The sequence below is a fragment of the Prionailurus bengalensis genome, chromosome A2 (assembly GCF_016509475.1).
Source record: "Prionailurus bengalensis isolate Pbe53 chromosome A2, Fcat_Pben_1.1_paternal_pri, whole genome shotgun sequence".
Taxonomy (NCBI): domain Eukaryota; kingdom Metazoa; phylum Chordata; class Mammalia; order Carnivora; family Felidae; genus Prionailurus; species Prionailurus bengalensis.
Window position 1 is genome coordinate 32,290,298 of NC_057348.1, and position 21,615 is coordinate 32,311,912.

Consider the following 21,615-nt stretch of genomic DNA (forward strand, 5'->3'; position numbering starts at 1 on the left):
TAATTATAGGCTTATATTTTCAATTTTTACTAGTGTCTACATTTAGCAACTAGCTCGCAACATTCCTGAACATTCACCAATCCGCTCCTGTGAGATGGTACGAGCCAGCTCTAGCACGTTGCTGCCTGAACATACAACACTATTTGCTCAGCCCTACGTTAAAATCACTAAAAAAAAAAAAACCTCTGAGCTCAAGAAAACAAGACCAAACAATCAACATTTGCTAGCCAATAAAAAATCAGAATCAGACCTACCTACACTTCAAATAACCAGAGGAGAATGAAACTTGTATGTCCAAATATTAGATTCAAAATGTAGCCAACAGGTAAATCTGGACCATTTACTTAATCATCTGGTTACTCTACCTACACACTTACCCATTAGAGCACTTCCATTCTGACTGAACCACTAGGAAATTCTGGCATCCTACTGCCCAAAGCCAATCACTGGGCTGGACAAAGGAGACTCACCTGGGTATCAGTTGGTCTAGTGGCTGCATTGCAGTCATTGTCATCGACCACTGACATGTAAGTCCCAATGATGCACTTCACTGCCCTCAGCTGGTATCCTTGTCCACAAGTGACACTGCACTGAGGGAAAGAAATACAACAAAAGGGATGCACACGTTAGCAAATTTTCTCTTTCCCTAACTTTCCTCATAACGTCCTATAAGAAAAAAAGTAGTTCCATCATAGTGGAGCAGAAGGCTAGCACCCAAAGAACCTAGGTTAACGTGGGCAGTCCTGCTCTGCACAAATTATATTCAACGATGATCACTTTGATGGTTGGAATTATTTCCATCTCCCGTTGAAATTCTATGTGTAGGGGTTCAACCCCTTGCCTGTGACTCAATATACCCCTATTTCAACACTCACTACAAAGCTACAGTGACCAAAACAGTGTGGTACTAACATAAGGATAGTTATATACACTCATGGAATAGAATGGAGTCCAGAGATAAACCTGGACATCTATGGCCAAGTGATTTTTAACCAAGATGCCAAGACCCTTCAGTAGGGGGAAAGAATAGTCTCTTTAACAAATACCTTGGGGGCAACTGGCTATCTATATGAAAAAGCATAAAGCTGGACTCCTACCTCATGCTATTTATAAAAATCAACCCTAAATAGATCAAAGACCTAAATCTAAGAGGTAAAACTATAAAACTCTTAGAATAAAAGGTAATAGAAAAGCTCCACGACACGGAACTTTCTTGGATAATGATTTCTTGGATATTCTACCACAGGCACAGGGAACAAAAGAAAAAACAAGACAAGTTGTATTTTATCACAGTCAAAAATTTCTGTACCACTGGGCACCACCAGCGGAGTGGAAAGGCAACCACCATGGGATTAGGGAAATTATTTATAAATCATTTGTCTGATGAGGGGTTAAAATCCACACTATAAGGAGCAACTACAATTCAACAACAAAAAGCCAACCTCATTAAAAAATGGGAAAAGAAGAACGATTAAACTGTACATTTAAAAATGGTTAAGATGGTAAATTTGATGTTATGTGGGGGTTTTTTTAATTTTTTTTTAACGTTTATTTATTTTTGAGACAGAGAGAGACAGAGCATGAACGGGGGAGGGTCAGAGAGAGAGGGAGACACAGAATCTGAAACAAGCTCCAGGCTCTGAGCAGTCAGCACAGAGCCCGACGCGGGGCTTGAACTCACGGACCACGAGATGGTGACCTGAGCCGAAGTCGGACGCTTAACCGACTGAGCCACCCAGGCGCCCCTGTTATGTGGTTTTTTTAACCATAATTACAAACTTTTAAAAAATGGGCAAAGGACGTGAATAGACATTTCTCCAAAGAAGATACACAAATGTCCAAAAAGCCCACGAAAAGACTCTCAATATCATTTGTTACGAGGGAAATGCCAAATCAAAATTATAACGAGATGCTACTTTACTCCCACCAAGAGCCATAATGTAAAAGGGGGAATATAATAAGCATAATCAAAAAGGGATGGAATACAGAAAATGGAACCCTTGTGTATTACTGGTAGGAATGTGATATGGTACGGGTTTTGTGCAAAACTGGCAGTTAAAGAGAGCAAAACAGGCTTCCCATTCGATCCAGCAATACCACTCCTGGGATACACCCAAAAGAACCGAAATCAGGTACTAAAACAAATACTCGTACGTGAATATTCATCTCAGCACTATTCATAATAGCCAAAAGGTACAAACAACCCAAATGTCCAGCTTGGTATGAATGGATACACAAATACGGTACATCTGCATAATGGAAAATTAAGTAGCCACAGAAAGGAAAGAAGCACAGAAACGTGGCTTGGTGTGCTGATGGTTTGGTGTAGACATGGATAAAAAAGACGCCCATCAGTTGTAAAAGATGTTATACTCAAATCTTCTCAGTGACTCTGAGCTGGCTTCTCTTTCTCCCTCTCTCTTTCTCTCGTTCCCTAAGAGCTACGCAGATGTTGACAAAAAGGAGGCTGGATTTAGGAGTGTAAGAGACTCTCCTTGTTAGTGTAATCAGATATGATCAGCCATTCCGACCAGCGATGCTGTACCACAGGAGGGTTCAGAAGAACATCAGGTTCCTAAAAATTGTAAGGGGGTAGTAATAAAGCTGCTCTCATTTATTGCATGCATCTTGGAAATGAAGACATAAACGAGAAGACTGGTTGCGGCTGGGCAGGGGGGCGGGGAGGGAGAGTTATTCTTCAGGAGATTGCATAAGTGACAGCAGACAGCTGTTTCGCTTCTCTCAGGAACTTGGAGTGCTACTTAAATAGTACCCAGAATGCTTTTGCTTCTATATTGGGAAGGACTTCATTTCAAGAGCAGTGGCTTCTCAGATGTGAGCCCAAGGGAGACTTCCACTCTCTCCTTTAAGAATAGCTCAGGTTCAGACTGTGGAACCGACACACTAGGGGATGGGAAAGATTCTTTCACAGCGAGATGATTCTGCAACTTTTGATCACGCTCATTCTGTATGAAGTGTCTGACTAGTTTATGAGAGGTGAGCTTTGGAACCGTGACACGGGAGCCAAAACATCCCTTCCAAATCCCGGTCCAGAACCCCCTGCCAAAGGCACTGGACCCCATTCCGTAGCAACCCACAGTCGCATGCCGGACGGTAGCATCAGGGGGCACCTGGGTGGCTCAGTCACCCACCCAGCTCTTGGTTTCGGCTCAGGTCATGACCTCACAGTTCGTGGGTTCCAGCCCCGCATCGGGCTCCGTGCCGACAGCACGGAGCCTGCTTGAGATTCTCTCTTTCCCTCTCTCTCTCTCTCTCTCTGCCCCTACGCTGCCAACACGTGCTCTCTCTCAAAAGTAAATAAATAAACATTAAAAAAAAAAAAAGATTAACATCAGCCAGACAGGAGATCTGGTGGGAATCTGTGCACGAAGACTTGCACGCGTATCTACAAAGGGAATAACCAGCTCCAGCCGGGAAAGCAGCAATCCCCAGACCTGGGGCAGAATGGCTGCAGTGCGTCTTGCGCTCGATCTGGCGCCATGGAGGTCCAGGGCAAGTCACGAGACACAGCAGTTAAATCCCCACCACCGGAATGCCCCTCTGCAAGCCCTCTCCAGATAAGAAGGAAAGAATGTAGTTAAGAACTTTTATCGTTCAAAATACCTGTCCCCAGGGACCCGCCTGCCAGGACGCACATTCTGGCTGCTGACAAGTCAGTATGGAGGCTGGCTTGGTCTCAGGGTCACAGCTTCTATCGTTTAATCGATCTTCCCCAAACTGACACCAGACCTGGCGGTGCTTATGTCCTTTTCCGCAGGTGACCAGGCACTGTAATAAAAAGCACAGACAATCGGGGGTGTTTCTGAACAATGTGTTGTGGTTCCCAGGGATTATTCACGGGTAATCAGGAGGAACAGATGCGCTCTCTCCCACAGCAATTTGTAAATACGGCACGGCTCATTCTTCTCTCGTTCATGCGTTCATTCATTCACTCATTCATTCACTCCTTCTGTATTGATAAAGGCTCTGGACGGTATCAAGCACAGAATAAACTCGGCACAGCACTACGCCACGAGATATAGAACTTCCCCAACCTACGATGGGCTTACATCCAGGTAAACCCATCATAAGTTGAAAATATCCTAAGTTGAAAATGCACTTAATACATCCAACCTACAGACCATCATAGCGTAGCCCAGCCTGCCTTAAACGTACTCAGAACACTTACATGAGCCTACGGTTCCGCAAAATCGTCTAACACAAAGCCTCTTTTATAATAACGTGTTGGCTATCTCACGTAATTTGCTGAATACTGTCCTGAAAGTGAAAATAAAGCTGTTGTGCGGGGACAGAATGGTTGTGGATATATCCACTGTTGACCCTCATATGGTTTTGATTGCACGGCTGCCCAGTTTCACCAGAGAGTATTGGACCACAGCCAGCCAGCCCGGGGAGAGATCCACATTCAAAATTCAAAGGACAATTTTGACGAAATGCGTATTGCTTTCACACCATTGTAAAGTTAAAAAAAAAAAAAATTGCGAAGTTGAACCATCGTAAGTCGGGGGCCATCTGTACTGAAAAACAACATTCCTGGTTTCCTAGCACAGGAGTTAGGTGTGGGGCTCAGCCTGGGTTTTAATTCCAACACAAACAGCTATAGGTACCAATGCAAGTGATGTCGCCGTACCTCAGTTTTCTCATGTGCACAATGGGGATAAGAGTAGTGTCCAATGCAAAGAATTGTGAAAACTAACCGAAAAAATCCAAATAAAGTGCTTACCATATGTTCATTTAATAAATGTTAAATATCATCCTTATCAAATGCTCATTGTAGAACATTTGAAAAATACAGAAAAGCAGAAGAGAGAGAACTGTAATGATTAAAAAAAAAAAATCTCCCTACCCAGGGATAATCATTATTAACATTTTGCTGTTTTCTTCCCAGTTTTTTAAGCTAAGGACTGTTGCATCATCCTGAATATATAGTTAGCATCCCCCCACCTCCATTTTACCAAGTATTCTTTCAAAGGTTGGTTACTCGATTTGAAGTGGTCCTTTAGCTATCATTAGCTATCTAAGTAAAACTTTAACCCACTACCTTCTTTCATCTTTTTAAAACCAAACACTGGAGTTTAAGCTAAGGCAGCTTGTTAACAGAACAAAAACAGTGGGTTTGTTGTTAACTTGTGCAGGAATCAGACACTGTTAATCATATGCGTTCACTCTCAGCCATTTCAGGGGCCTCTATAATATCCTTTTAAGACTCGTATTTTATTTGCTGTTGAAAGGAAACAGTTAACACCGTGCTTACATGGTTGAGATAAGGAAACGGGCACAGAAGTTGTTCAGGGAAACCTCTTTCCCCACATTCCTGACTTGGCCCCCGAGTAAGGGAACTTCTGCTCTCCTTTCCCCTTGCTCCCATAAAGGAAGACGGAGGCAGTCACCTGCTTGGTGAGACTCTCACCGGTCTGGGTTAATAGTGAGTGTTAATACCGCACCATAAAAGCAAGAAAAAGGCTCTTCCTTCTTTCTCTTGCTGTCCTGGGGCCACCTGTACTAAGCAATGAGGCTTTGCCTTTTGCTTCATCAGGTAAGGGATGAGACAGGCAAAAGTCTGGAACCCTCAACTAGTCCTTTCTTTTCTAAGTTTTCCACTAGCAACTGGATGGGTGAGTCCAATAGGTTACTTACTGGGGTCGAATGATCTTATTTCACAGACGAGAACGTAGAAAACCTCTTTTGTTTCTTTTTCTTTCTAACTTCAGTTCTAAGCCAGCACAGATTTCGGATTAACAAAGCCCTTGTTTTCTTTTACAATGATTTAGCAGGGGCTCAAAGAGGAGGAAAGGTAAGACGCAGGAACTTCAAAATCACCAACAGAAGCTACCACAGTGGGTGATCCGGCCAAACCCACCATGCCTCTGAGGTCACCAGTGGACCAGTCACATCCTGTAAGGCAGCCATGGGGCAGATGGGGAACCACAGTTGCTTCCTCCGGAGTAGGGGGCAGAAAGGTGCAGCAGGTTTAGGTTGCACTGAGCTGCAGAGACTCAAAGTACCACAGATGACCTGAGGAAATAAGAGTCCTCTTATCTTACCTCTGACCAGTCTGCTGACTTCCATTGTGGACAAGAGAACTCATTGCATCTCTGAATGGTGACTTTCTCTTGATGTGCGCATTTGCGATCGTCCAGTACATCATTGCGGGTGTTGACGCAAATCGCCCTTCTTCTCTGGCTGCCACCATCACAGCTTTTGGAGCACTGAAAGGAAAATGAGCGAAATAAAACCACAGCTAAGTTTCCTATCCAGCATGGTCAAGATCCTGGCTCTGCCGTGTGTCTCCTCCGGCCCTTAAGAAACACCCACCCACCCAACCCAATTCTAGTGGTGATTTGGGGAGCATCTGTTCATGTTATCAATTTATTTACCAAGTTCATACTGAACTCAGTATTAGTAAACGGACACAGGGAAAGAAATTTGGAAATGGTTTGTGGGGTATGGAAAAGGGGATTGGATGAGTTGTTCCACTGCCCCCGGTTTTCCACATGCCATGGTCAATGTCATATAATCAAACATTACAAATTGATCATGGTACTCTTTTCTGCAGAATGAGGTCAGGCATTATAAATCAATGTAGATAGAAAGTCTAAATGGGGGTTTCTCAATGCAGCCCTCACTAATCCATTAGTTGATCAGCCATCATTAACTACTCAGACTTAGCATCCAAGAAGACGCTCATCGAGTGAGAACCGACTTACTTCAGTCCAGGCAGAATAGCGCCAGCCACCCGTGTTACATTCTCCTGAGCACTTTTCCCGGTTGCTTGGTTTGGGGTGACTGTTGCAAAAACTGTCGTCAACCTTCTCGGTCTTCCCATCTAGCCTGCTATATTTGGCACAGTAGATGTCTAGTGTGCGGTAACCCAAGCCACACTGGGCGCTACATTCACTCCTGCTGGCAATGTGCCACCTATGCATAAATAATGGGGAGAAACCAACATTTCTGTTAAATATGTATGTCCCATTTATAGTCAGCCGGCGGAAAAATTGAGTTCTTTTTTCTTCCTTAACTCAAATACCGCGAAACCCAAAGCCACAGTCAGCTACTGAAATCCAATTTTAAACCAACATATCCATGTATTTTTCATGGCTGCCAATGTACATGGAAGTCAGAGTGGAAGTCAGAGGTGCCATCTTTGTGAAGATTCTCCCTTCAGTCAATCTGAAGTTCAAGCAACCAAAAAGAGGAAAACATTGGAATTCAGCAGAGCAAAAAAAAGCAATTTTGTATTTAAAAGGCTCATGCAACTCAGCATTTCATTTCTCAAGAAGGCTGCTTCTAATAGACAACCACTGTTGGAAACTCTCCCGAGAAAGCCTCCTTCATAGGGGCCAGGCTGAAAGTGTTTAGTGAATATCCTGTGACTTAATAAAGGCACCGATAGTTGGAGGGTAACTGTGAATTTCAAGTGTGCTGAACTCTGTATACGTTACTGTGAATAAAGACTAAGCTCCTTTTAGACATGGACCATAGTCTACATAGTTTAATTATACAATTTTTTTAAAAGACTTACTTTTTTAGAGCAGCTTTAAGGTCCACGGCAAAACAGAGAGGGAGGTACAGAGGTTTCCCATATGCACCAGCCCCCACACATGCATACCCTCCCCAGTATCAACATTCTACCCACAGAGGGTGCATGTGTTATAATCAATTACACTGACATATCAGCACCACCCCAAATCCATAGTTTACACGAGTGCTTACTCTTGGTGTTACATGTTCCATAGGTTTAGGCAAATGTAAAATCACATGTATCCATCACTATCATATCATAGAATATTTTCACAAAAAACCTAAAAATTCTGTTCTTCATCTATTCATCCCTCCTGGCCCCATGATTATATACTTTTAAATTTAGAATTGAATCGACAAATCTTTATCATCTTTGTATCCCTAATACCTCTAATGAGCCTTTCTTGGGACGCAAGATGTACTCTGTGTGTGCTGAGGAATTGAGTTATTCTTAAATGCCCCCCAAACACAGTCAGTGCTTAAGTTAAAAAAAAAAATCCTAAACTGAATAGAAGAGCATGAATAAATAAGCTTAAAAGGTAGGTTGTTGGTTCAATTTAGTAATCAAAAAAGGATAATTTCTTTACATTCTTCATTTGAATTAACTCTTGTTAACTGTCTCCTCAGAAATTGGGTGGTTTGCCAAATACAGGGAGCCTGAAGAATTCTTCCATCCACACCTGTCCAGGGGCAGGGCTGGAAAACAGTGAGTACTGGCCACACGCTTATCTTGGAGTTTCTCACAAATGCTTAAAAGTAGGTCAGAGTTGACCGACTTTACGTTTGGCATATAAAGTGGGCTACTGAGATTTTCCGTTAGAGTGACACAGTATTTTGGGATTTTGTTCTCACCGGAACATGTTAAATGAGGGATTGTAAAACAAAGCTTTATCTCATCCTGTCAAAGTTTAATCTGGGCAAACTCTCACTTCCCTGAGGAAGTGAGGCAAAAATGTGGTCCAATTCAACAGAGGCATCTGGAACTTTCATCTGCTCTTTGATTCTTGGCTACCTTCTCTCTGCCTTCATCACCATTTTCTCGTAGAAAGCTTATCCCGGGTAAGGGAGGTAGGAGTCCTGCCCCTACCCCCCAGTCCCCCACAAAAAACAATACACCCGTAGGTCAAGTGTAGTAAGTCTCACTGATATTCACACAATCCCTGGAATTTGAACAGAGAAGCTGGAAGAGACTGCGGAAATGTTACAGCATGGCTTTAGGAAAGTTCTTTTCAAAATGCGGTCATCCGCTTCATATTCTCTCCCTGGAAGGTGGTCTCAGCTTGAGTGTTTTGAATTCATTTGGGTCATTTCATGTGACAAATCATTTTATGAGTATATTTCAGAGAGGCAAAGTGTTTATAAGTGTTTATAAGTGGAAACAAAAAAATGTATATGCCTCCGTGGGTGTGCCGGCGGCTGTGAAGTAAATAAAACTAGGAATCAATTTGGGAACTACTGATTTAAGCAGGTTTCTGTATTTCAGGGCTTTCTCAGGGCCTTCCAAGTGTTAACTGACATGACGCATTTCCACACAGGAGGAGACAGTTGGTAAGGCTCCTCACGCATACTGGTTCTCCACAAATCATCTCGTGGAACTCGTGTTCCACAAACATGCTTCGGGAAAAACTATTTAGAGTTTGATCCATCAGTAACAGTCCTCTCCCCAGTCTTTCAGTGTTTTCCACAGACATTCAGCAATAATTAGTATGAACCACGATGAAATGACAGTCAGGTTCACAGAGAGAAGAGAGACAAAACACCTTTGCTGGGGCTTGGTATATATTTTTGTACATTTTTCAGCGAACAACTTTATTTTTCCGACAGTCTATAACATTCAGGAAGGAATGAGTCTGAGTGCTGACAAGGAAGCACGATCTATTTAATTTCAGATGCGAGAAGGCACCTGTATAGTGGCAAGGGTAGGCAGGACTGAAGTTCCTTCACTTTCTTTTCTTTGATCAGCCAGAGGTCCTATTATCACCCAAGCCTGTTCCCAGAGCTGCTATGCCTCCTCCTCTACTTCTGTAGAATTAAGTACTTTTTTTTTTTTTAAGTATTAAAACAAGGTGGCTTACTCCAAATGGGGAATTTACAATAGCACCTTTGACACACCTACTTTATGAAATGAAGAGACTTTAAGCTCTGGTTTGACCTGAGTATTATGAAGTTATACCTGGATGTGAACGTGAGCTCCAACACCCAGGTGTTTCCAACACCCGGACAGGTGACTCAACCTCACCAAGCTTCAGTTTCTTCATCTGCAAAATGGGGGGAAACTGGGTCCAATTTACAGGACTACTCGAAACGATAAATAAGCTACAACATGAATAGCATTTAATACACAAGCCAGGCCTTCAAGAAGAGTAGCTGTTATCATTATAACTACCACCCTTGTTATTTTATTCTGCAGCCAAGTTCTAAGTATCATGTAGCTCCGCAGAGGCCAATAACACAAAGTTTGAGGAGAAACCCAGTTGAGATCTTTGGTATCATTCTACATAAAAGTCTCATGGACTTGCGGCTACCTGTAATCGCATTCACTTTGTAAAATTTGCTTTAATTTTTGTTTTACATCTGAAAGCTTCCAATGCAGGAGAAACTCTGGAGAACAGTGATTCGCTAGCAACACCACAAACTAAATCGTGGCTTGCTTTAAATCTATTTGAAGTTAAGAATATTCATTTCTGGAAGTAATTGCTCAAACATCTCCACCCTCGCGTTGGTCCTTAGGTAGGCTTTCAGCAGGGTTCTTAAAGAATTGTTTATTTACTTAAGGTCACATTCTAGGACTTGAAATGCTTTGTACAAACTTGCCTTCCTTGCCACAGAAGAGCGTGCTTACAGCGCTGTGGGCAGGAGTCCCACAGCATGGGCTGTCATCATCTGAGACTCTACCAGTCCCAGTGTGATTCTGCTCGTGGAGAAGTGACAGCTGGTGCCTTACTTATCCAAGTCAGTCAGGGGACAGGGATGAGGCACAGAAGTCCTGGGAGCCGTTTCTATGCGCAAAGGTAGAAAAGCTTCACAGAACGGGATCAATGAGTAACCCTTATCATTGTGACTGAATTAAAATGGCTTTCTCCTAGGGTTTAAGAGTATAGAATCCAGGTTGTGAAAGACCACGTTTGACTCCTGGCACTTCAACTAATAGTTGTATGACCTCAGGCACTTTGTTTAACTTCTCTCAGCCCGTTTCCTTATTTGTAAAGTGGAGGCTAACTGTAATTCTTAGGTCATTATGTTGTTTGGGGGAATTAATAAAATATTAATTGCATAGGACATATATTAATGTCGGGCCTATATTAATTTAATAGGATAGTAATAGAGCCTTAATTATTTTAATAGGATATGATTATATGTAGCACATAAGAATATTAATTATATTCTATTAATAGGAAAATATATCTTAGTAAATGGTTGACGATTATGTTCAGAGTAGTTACCACCCCAAATAATATTAATATCAATTACTATTAATAATTATTAGTATTATTAGTCAGTAATCAACACTAATATTCTTAATTATATTAATTAATTATTAATACTAATAATGTTAATATTATTAATTAATAGTAATTCATAATAGCAATTGATATTAATATTATTTGGGGTGGTAACTACTCTGAACATAATAATCATCAACCATTTACTAAAAACTATTTTAACAGTTATATATTTTCCTATTAGAATCTAATTAATATTCTTATATGCTACATATAATATTATGCTACATAGAATATTCTTATATGCTACATATACTATTAATTAATATTAATTAATTATTAATTATAGAACATCATTATTTTCAGTGATAATTTGATATAGGACTAATCTGAAAATGTCACCTTTCTCAATTTATTGAAGCTCTACCTCAGGGAATCTACTTACTAATTCATAGTTTTTCCCCTATGGGAAAAACTGGTGATTCAGTTCAGCAAATAGCTAACTAATTATTTTTCTGAAAAGACCTTAACTCTAATTCAACTAAATCAACTCAACTGGCTGAAGCAATGGGTTTATAAGTACATTACCTATAACAAGAATTAATATCGCAGAGTGCCAATGTCTGCCTCTTAATGTCTTGGGTTTTCTCTTTCTATAATGGCTTGTCAATGCTTTGCAACAAGCTCATTGAACAAGCAGGTAACTGTTGCTGGGTAGACGTAAGTATAGCGGGGGTGGAGAGAGTCTGGGTTTTGAAGTCAAAGCCACCAGGTCAGGCCTGGCAAAGATGTGGCACTCACGCCGTGGCACCCCCACCTACTCTCGTGACAGACATTACTAATTGATCGCAGCACTCCTCTTTTCTCTCAGAGCCTCAAGAGGGCCTTATAGTCTTCACTCCAGCACTATAGGCTGCCAATATCATTTGATCAGATTTGGCACCATGGCAAAGAAGCTGCAAAATGCTTAGATATTCACTTTGCCACTTCCAAACGGTAAGATCCTAACAATTTCCCACACCACTCCACACTGATAATCTCTGTTCTGTAAAAGGAGAATTAAAGCATCAACTTCTGTTACCTGCATTTAACTGACATGCAGATTACACAACACAATACCCAGGCTATTTTAATATTTCAAACCTGACACAGTCAACCTAGCGGGTCAATGAGAAAGCTTTAGAATTCTGTACCCATTCACTATTTCTTGCCTCAGGTTTCCTATTTTCTTAAATACAATACAGAGTATTTGCAATATCTAGATATCTTCTAGCTATAGTTCCTTCTAGTTGCTTCCATGACGTTCTTGTTAGTGCCTTGCAACTTTCATATGCATACGATTTTTTCTACTGGGTGATACACACTCTGGGTGTATAGAGAACATCATACGGGTGCTCTGAGAAATGACATGTCCCCCTTTTCTGTTGACGTTCATACCAAACTTTTACGTAAGATGTGATTCGATCATAACAATACCTACGCACTGAGTTGTGAAAGTCAAATGAGAACTTCTTTTGGCAAGTGCCATACTCTATTAGCTATTTTTAATTCTTAGGAGAAGGACAGGAAATCCGCAGGCATATGTCTTGGATAATCGGTTTCAGAGGGATGGAAAATTGGCTGAAGCTTATTTCACAGAAACACAAGGAAGGGAAGAGGAACTAAACACCACTGTCTCTTCCTTCCGTTCCTTCCCCTACAAGACCCTCACTGCTCATAGTAAAGACCAAAAGCAAACACCAGCCTCACCTCAGGTCACAGTCTGTGCCGCAAGGTTCAGTAATGGGTCCTGGCTGGGGCAGCCGGTCACATCTTTGATCAGAAACCGTAAGCTGATCAGATTCCCGGGTGCAAACGGGTTTGCGCTTCCGCTCCCCTAGGCAAGGAAGAAAACAATCAGAGAAAAGCACCCATTCTGTAAACTAGTTAGTCCAGGGACTGACAAACATTTTCTGTACTGGGTTAATTAGTTAATATTTTTGGTTTTGTGGGCCTTATGACCTCTGTGACAACTACTCCACTCTGCCATGATAGGACAAAAGCAACCATTCATAAACAACATGTACCCATAGGTGTGGCTACATTCCAATAAAACTTTATTTATAAAAGCAGGTAGCAGGCTGGATTTGGCCCACTGGCTGTAATCTGCTAACCCCCAATTTAGGCAACAGGAAACAAGATGAATGACACGTAATATGACTACTAACTCCATGTCTCTGGAAAATCAAAGTGGCAGAACTGACTTTCTTGGCTTCACAATGTATATGAATCGCTTAAAAAGAGGAAAGCCAACAAATCCCGAATCGCTTAAAAAGAGGAAAGCCAACAAATCCCGAAACCCTTAAAAAGCTCAACCTGCCAGCTAAAAATAACCAGAAAGATGCAGGGAAAGGATTTGAGATTTGAGAATGCGTGCAGATAGAGTTTTATAGATCACATGTGTTTGGCTGCCTCCAAAAAAACAAACAATAAATAAAAAGAAACAAAAACCAGCTCAAATCCCCAAAACACAACCGAAAAGTAGATACCTTGGCAGGGTTTGCTGCAGGCTTGCCAGGGCCCATGACTGTTCCAGTAAAACTGCTGGGGTTTGTCTTCAATTGGAATATTGAACGAATAGCGCACATCAGGGTTGTATAACTTTCCCACCGACAACACCTGGGACAAGTGGACAAAATGGAGACGATGTTTGCAGGTCTGGTGATTCCAAGTGGAAGGAAAGGGTGGTGGGCTCATGGCCAAGTTTTTACCTGAAGCAAAAGTTCTTGTTCGATGCGGTCTGTGGAGTTAATTCTTTCCACGACATTGTCAGACCCGCTGTACTCTATCACAGCGTTCCCAATGCGGATTTCCCTTTTAGACATTGTGACCACGAAGTCTCCATTTAGCAAGAATTCACCTTTACTGCTTGATAAAGCTGTAGATGAAAAACGAGAATTCGCTGATTTTCTGCCAATGACTCACAGTGGTCTGAATTATGAAACAACACTCTGATAGGCAGAGAGTCAGACTGCAAAGAATATAGACTTTTCGGCCAGACAGGATGAACTCAAAACTTAGTTTTGCCATTTGCCAGCTCCATGGCCTTGGGAACTCACTTTCCCTCTCTCAGGATCCATTTCCTTATCTCTAAAATGGAGATTAAAACACCTGACCCTGTAATTATATTACTGAAATATAATATATGGGTCTTGTTAGCATGGCGTTTGATATACAAGCCCTAAATTATAGGATTACTGGTAGAAGCAAAAATCTCATGATTTGAAAATATGTACTAATGAACTGAACATTACAAAATCAATTCCCATGCAAATATCCCTATTTTCTGTTAGGATTAGTTGAGCCTGTTGAATCTTTGTTAGTCTTCTTTCACAGATACTGGAATCTGAAAATTCATGGCCAACATGATGCTTAAATGTCACTTTTTTCACTGAGGTCTAGTAGAGTAGCCAGCCTCCAATATGGCTCCAATGATCCCCGCCTCCTGATATTCACACCCTGTGTCGTCCTCTCCCACATGGAATAACACTGACTGTGTAATCACTGCGATTATGAGGAAATGACAGACTGTGACTTCCAAGGCCAGGTCTTAGGCACTGGGGAACTCTTCCTTGATTCTCTGGCTTTGGAGAAGCTAGCTGAACCTCCATGTTGTCAAAATATCCAAGCAGCCCCACTGAGAGAGTTCCTATAAAGAACTAGAGCCTTCTCCGTCAAAAAGAGTGAAATCTTGTCATTTGCAACAACGTGGATGGAACTGGAGGGTAATATGCTAAGTGAAATTAGTCACTCAGAGAAAGACAAATATCACATGACTTCACTCATATGAGGACTTTAAGAGACAAAACAGATGAACATAAGGGAAGGGAAACAAAAATAATATAAAAACAGGGAGGGGAACAAAACATAAGAGACTCATAAATATGGAGAACAAACAGAGGGTTAAGGGGAGGGGTTGTGGGAGGAGGGATGGGCTAAGTGGGTAAGGGGCACTAAGGAATCTACTCCTGAAATCATTGTTGTATATATGCTAACTAACTTGGATGTAAATTAAAAAAAAAGAAAAAAAAACAAAAAACAAAAAACAACTAGAGCCTTCTATCAGCAGCATTCTGAATGAGGCATTTTGGAATGGAGCCATCAGCCCCAGTCAAGCTTTTGGATGTGATCACAGCCCTAAATGAAGTCTTAACTGCCACCTCATGAGAGACCAAGCCAGAAACACCCAGCACTGCTGCTTTCAATTTCCTGACACACAGACATCGGAATATAGTAGACCGTTGCTTTCTAAGCCACAAAGTCTTGAGATAACTTGTTATGCAATAAAAGATAAGTAATATACCTTTCTGGATCATTCTTTTTAAAACTGCAACCCCCTCCCACTACCACACAGATTCCATACTTCCCATACCTTTCCCCTGCCCTTAATTTTCTTCCATAACACTTTATCCTCTCTCTCCCCAAACAAGAATGTAAGCCCCATGAGGGCAAGGATTTCTGGACTCCTTTATGCACTGCTATATCTAGCTTCAAAAAGAGGACATGGTACCCCATCAATAAATACTTTGTTTTTGGAAAGAATGACTGGATCTACTGCACATCTTGAAAAAGATGAAAAAATCAGAAAAGCATGAAAAGTCATATTGTCCAAAATATTGGCCAACTGAGAGCCTGATGGAGTTAGACCACTTACAAACTTAGGGAAAGTAAATAAAGTGGACAGAGAAGATAAGATGACAGCTGCTTCAGAAGAAATCATTTACCTAAGTCCAAGTGCAAGACAGACTATTGAGAAAGTGAATAAAGCCCCAGAAAGCTTTAAAAATCTTTTTTAAATGTTCATGCATTTTGAGAGAGAGAGAGAGAGAGGGAGGGACAGAGAGAGAGGGAGATACAGAATCCAAAGCAGGCTCTAGGCTATCAGCTATCAGCGCAGAGCCCAAAGCGGGGCTCCAACTCACAAACCGTGAGATCATGACCTGAGCAGAAGTCAGATGTGTAACTGACTGAGCCACCTAGGTTCCCCAGTTCCAGAAAGCTTTTATAAAAATAACTCCTTTTCAGATTTTTCTGTGAAATTCAAACAAATTTAAGCAAAGAATGTACTACTCTGCTAGCACATAATTTAACTGGAAAACTTAGGTAGGAATATTTATCAATTGCTTTATCTTATCATCTAAAACCCTGGGCATGATTGACATGAAAATATAATTTTATTGAATGTAAGAAAAAACAAATTTATCTTCATACTACTTGATTAATTTCTCAAGAGAAAATCCCAATCATATCTTTCCCCCCTAGTATTTATTATACAATTTTGGTTTTTAGTACCACTTAATTTTTTTTTCAGTTCTACTACTCCTGGAATAATGAACCCTTCTGAGTATTGGGCTTGACATGAAACAGGCACTCAATAAATCAGAGCTATTAAATATTTTGCCCCGAACAAAATATCAGAAAAAGGCCCTCTTACCTTTTATAAGTGGTGCACAATTAGTAAATCTCAGTAGGGAGAGAATCGAAATGCACAGGCCGTGTATTTAAGTGAATAAAAGGCATGTGGAAATTTAACTCGGGCAGCAGGTAGGTTTCATCCCGGATGCCAATGTCAACCAATTTATCCCAGCTGCTCCAGAAACTATGCAGCGCACGATTCATGAGGTCATGCCTCAGCATCACGTTAGTGACGTTGATCTTGGTTGTGGGATGGAGAGCCGAGCTGTCTTAGGCATTAGCCAGTTTCTAACCTCTCTTTCACCGATGCAGGTGATATCTTGTCTTTTACCAGGCAGGCCAGAAGCAGCGTGTATGTAGGAGAGGTGTAGAGGGTTTAGGGAAAGTTGGCCTTGTGGAGACGCCCGAGGGCTGAGGTGAGGCTCTGAACATTCTTGGTGGCTCAGTGGCACCAGGGTCCTTGTTTTCTTGGACATGGAAACCCCACAGAGTTCAGTCATTTGGACACTACACTGATGCAAGAACTACTCTTTCTAGGGTCACTGATCAAGTGCATTGAATTCTGTCCCTAATCTAGCACTTTACTTACCCACTCATATAAGCCCTACCTTGGTCCTGAGGGAAGAACGAGATGCCTTCATATGAAATGGTTGGGAAGAATGTGGTGACAGGGAAAAAAGCTTTTACAAACACAAACCCTCCAAAATCTTGACTTCTTCTTGACCCCAAATCCTTTGATAATCCTCCCTACCTATACAACGCAGTTCAAACTCAGCATAACCTGCCTGGGTCTTTGCCAATCTTATCTTAACCTATCTTTCCAGCCACACTATTCACTGCCAACAATAAACCTCAATTTCCATTCATATCCCTAAGTCAGCCATACGTTTTTCTACACTGAGGTAGGAAAATGAAGTGGGTTAAGGGTGTAGGGTCTGAAGTCAGACCAGTAACGATTCCAACTCTTTCCACTTTCTGAGAAGTTTATGTGACCTTGGGTAAGTTACATAACCTCTCTAAGCCTCATCTTCTTCCTCTGTTTAATGGGTTTCTTACTGGGTTGTTACAAACATTAAACAAGATAGTGCACACTGGCTGCAGCTGCTGTCCGATCAGGATGCCTTCATACGCGCTGTCTTCTTACCATATCTTTACAGATGCCTAATTTAGGGATGGGAAAAGCATGATGTAAATATTATTAAAATACCTTCCCAAGGGAAGGTGATTTCTAATCATGGGAAGTCTGTCTCCAGAGCCTGTGAACCACTAAAATTTTCTAATGACGAGGTCAATGAACGTCTGTTAAATGAGTGAATGAATTCATGCATGCTTTCTCTAACATACAAGTTGAAATCAAATATGGTGAGCCACAGATTTGAAAAAATTTAAGTCATTGTTTTTGCCAGTCAAGTGACCATGGAACAATGCACTTTCATAACCCCAGGAAAGGTCCTGGCCCATAGTAGGTGCTCAATCAGTGACGTTGAAAAGAAGGAGTGATGGATCGGACCTGACATTTATGGCAAGGAGAACAGAGTGCTTCCAGGCAAATGACCGTTTCCCTGTCAGTGTAAACCTCTGACAGCCTTGTCTCCCCTGCAGCTTCTGCAACGTGACATCCACCGGCCATGCAAGACGCAGGAGTTGCAATGGGTCACTGATTGGAGGCGAGGTTGTTTCCATGGTCCCTCAGACATCCCGAGGCTGCCTCCTAATGTGGGTCATTTACACGGTGATGGCAGGACGTGCTGCCAGCAAAATCACCCAGTCCTTTCAAGGGAAGTCGCCTGCTGGCTACCCAGTTGATGTTTCACCAGAACGGGGGAAATGAGATGTCACGAGGCCTGTTCTGTAAATTAAGCGATAATCCAGTTTTGGTCGTACTCAAAGAGCAACCGTCTACCGCAGGTCCATTCTGGGGCTCCTCCCCAAAGTCTCCTGCCTTCCTCTCTGGCTTGTGCCAATTCGGGCCATGTTCCCCTTCCCTGCGCGCTCCTTCTCCCAGTAGATGGTGAGGAGGGAAAGAGACAGGAGTCGTCAGGTGAACTGAACTTCGTGCTTTATCTCCAACTGAATTGATTCCTGTCTTCCCGTTGCCATAATTAATCAAGAGCTAAGTGAACTGGAGACAACACGTATCATGGCAATGGCCCCTTTTTCTCCTAAAGAAACTCGAACATGGTGGCACTGGGTGCAGCTTGGCTCCAACCCAACAGGAGGGAGCGGGCTGTGTGAAAGGATGACCTTTGACAGGGAGACTTTCTGCTTCGGTACCTTGTGAAACAAATAGCTTCCTGCAAACAACAGTCTCCTGCCCAACCTTCCACTAATGCGATTAGGGGAGCTAATTTCCTGGGTTGGTTTCCCCCCCATTTCACCCATCAGAGCTAGGTTGCTACAAAGGCCCTCTCCCCTGGAAACGGCTCCCTCACCAACGCATGCGGAAAGAGCGTGGCTTGACTGGCCTTTAAAAAAATGTGAGGGAGAAGGATGAAGATACCTCAGCGATGGAAACAGCTGTGGGTTTTAAAACCTTCTTGGAGCATTTGCTCTACCTTCCTTCGGGCCGAGCGTAAATTTGTACACACCTCAGATTGGACGACATCATGTGCTTCCTCACTTGTTAAGAAGCCACTGCAATGTTCAAAGGCCCTGAGGTCTTGACTTTCACACTCAGTGAACTGTGACTGGCCATCTACGCCTGCATACTTCTCATTTGATTCCAGAAAGTTCTTTGGTCAACAGGTGACTTTACCACAATATTCCACTAAAGAGCCACGAATGCCTCAGCCTGCATGTCCCAGATGACAAATCTTCGTGAATTTTGCTTTCATTCTTTACAAGGAGATTAAGAAACCTCCAATGAGGAATACAAGGTTATCAGGAAGGCCTCCCCAATTCAGGCGCCTGGCCTGGTTCATGAAGTTCAATTGAACTAAGGCTACTACTTGGAAGATCTTTCCAAGAAGGGAAAGAAGAGAGAAGAATTCTTCTCCTTTTCAAGGAAAAGAAAGAAGCAGGTCAACATGGCTTTTGGCTTTCAGGAAATGAATTAATAAAGGAGGTTGCACGCGATGCTGCAGGATTTAATTAGGAAGTACCAGGGCCATAGCAGCCACATGTTCAAGTTTATAACGCAGGGCACGAAAAACAAAAACAAAAACAAAAACAAAAACGCTTGACCTATTTTGCTCGGTGCTGAAATGAGAAATGTGGATTCCCCCCAAAAGTAAATTGAAAAGCATCCCCAAGAACTTTCTTAATTGTTTTATAAAGTCACCATTCATTTGGATATCTAGGGTAGGAAAAAGTTGACGCAGTTACTGAGTGAATGATTCCAAGTGACACTCCGTGGTCTTTAAAAGAAGGGATGGGGGGCGCCTGGGTGGCGCAGTCGGTTAAGCGTCCGACTTCAGCCAGGTCACGATCTCGCGGTCTGTGAGTTCGAGCCCCGCGTCGGGCTCTGGGCTGATGGCTCAGAGCCTGGAGCCTGTTTCCGATTCTGTGTCTCCCTCTCTCTCTGCCCCTCCCCCGTTCATGCTCTGTCTCTCTCTGTCCCCAAAAAAATAAATAAAAACGTTGAAAAAAAAAATTAAAAGAAGGGATGGTTCTGTATATTTACATGATAATCTCATCCCCCCGTTAAGCACATAGGAAACACCCAGTAAAGACAGCATGAGTTGGGGCGCCTGGGTGGCTCAGTCGGTCGGGCGGCCAACTTCGGCTCAGGTCATGATCTCACAGCTTGTGAGTTTGAGCCCCGTGTCAGGTCAGGTCTGTGCTGACAGCTCCGAGCCTGGAGCCTGCTTCAGATTCTGTGTCTCCTTCTCTCTCTGCCCCTCCCCCGCTCACGTTCTGTCTCTGTCTCTGTCTCTCTCAAAAATAAATAAGCATTTAACAAAATTTTTTAAAAAAAGCATGAGCATTGACCGTCTAACAACTGAACAATCATTTACTTAGCATGTATATGTATCGTCTTTACATCAAGGACTAAAGATATAAAGACACAGCCTCTGACCTTAAGACCCTAGTGGTCATATGGATAAATAACAAACAAATTGTCTCATCTCAGCTCATGGCAACTCTGTCTTCTCAGCTGCTCAGGTAGAAATCCTGGCGTCACCCTGACTTCTTTTTCTCTCTCATATACCATATTCAATCTACCAACAAATCATGATGATTTTGCCTTCAAAAAATATCCAGATTTCAACCAGGTACTGTCACCTCCAGTGCTCCTAATGGGGACCAAACCACTAGCATCTCTCTCTTGGACTACTGCAATAATTCCCAACCAGTCTTCTTTGCATTTACTCTGTGCCCTTCTTCCAGCCTAAGTGCTCCTCTGAAAACACAAATGTGATTATATCAAGTTATTCCTCAGCTCCCAACCTTCACTAGCTCCCCATGTCTCCCAGAGTATCAGCAAGTCCTTTCAATGGTTATATGGCCCTATATTATCTAGTCCTGGTACATGGTTAGCCTCACCTAGAACTCTCCTCTGTGCTGCAGCTACAGCCCCACGGGCCTCCCTCTATTCTCGGAGCAATCTAGACATGCTCCCATTTCAAGGATTTTGCACTGGCTGTTCCCTCTGCCTGGAATGCTCTTCCCCCAATCAACCTGTTTTCTCCCGCTACAATGCAAACATGTCAGCTCCATTGTTCCCAACTCATCCTCAGTATCCCAATTTCCCTTCTGTTGTTCTATTTTCTAATAGCACTTCCCACCTTCTAACAGTATACAGTTTGCTTATCTGTTAAGTTATTGCTTATTGTCTCTCTTCTCTCACTAAAAAGCTCCAAGGAGACAGTGATTTTTACTTACTTATTCTTTTATTTTGGCTTATTGTACCCAGAAGAGTGCCTGGCACATATTAAATAAGGGGATTAATGAATGAATGAATGAATGAATATACACTGCAGAAAATACTATGATGAAGTTGTGTATACATATCATACTGGATTAGCATGCGTGGCCAAAGGATCATTGTCTACTTATGAAGGATTTCATGTAGATATTCCAAAATACAGATAGGGATTCTAATTTGATTCAACAAATACTCACTGACTAGCTCATGATGCCCAAATGTGTGGAGAAAGCCTCTACAGAGGCTGAATTCAGATAGATTAAATAGAGTTTCTGCCTAGACATTGTAAGAGAACAAGTACATTCATTT

General features: G+C 42.2%; 1 protein-coding gene across 3 annotated transcripts in view; it reads right to left on the reverse strand.

The window, feature by feature from the left end:
- The window catches only part of ADAMTS9 (ADAM metallopeptidase with thrombospondin type 1 motif 9), a 162,229-nt gene that overhangs the window by 84,148 nt on the left and 56,466 nt on the right, over window positions 1-21,615 (reverse strand). For all 3 annotated transcript variants that reach the window (XM_043587867.1, XM_043587868.1, XM_043587869.1), the window contains 7 exons: window positions 13,736-13,902; window positions 13,514-13,643; window positions 12,735-12,861; window positions 6,729-6,939; window positions 6,066-6,230; window positions 3,625-3,789; window positions 471-590 (listed from right to left, as the gene is read on the reverse strand). In XM_043587867.1, the coding sequence (XP_043443802.1) occupies window positions 471-590; window positions 3,625-3,789; window positions 6,066-6,230; window positions 6,729-6,939; window positions 12,735-12,861; window positions 13,514-13,643; window positions 13,736-13,902 (1,085 nt within the window). The remainder of the gene's footprint in view (window positions 1-470; window positions 591-3,624; window positions 3,790-6,065; window positions 6,231-6,728; window positions 6,940-12,734; window positions 12,862-13,513; window positions 13,644-13,735; window positions 13,903-21,615) is intronic.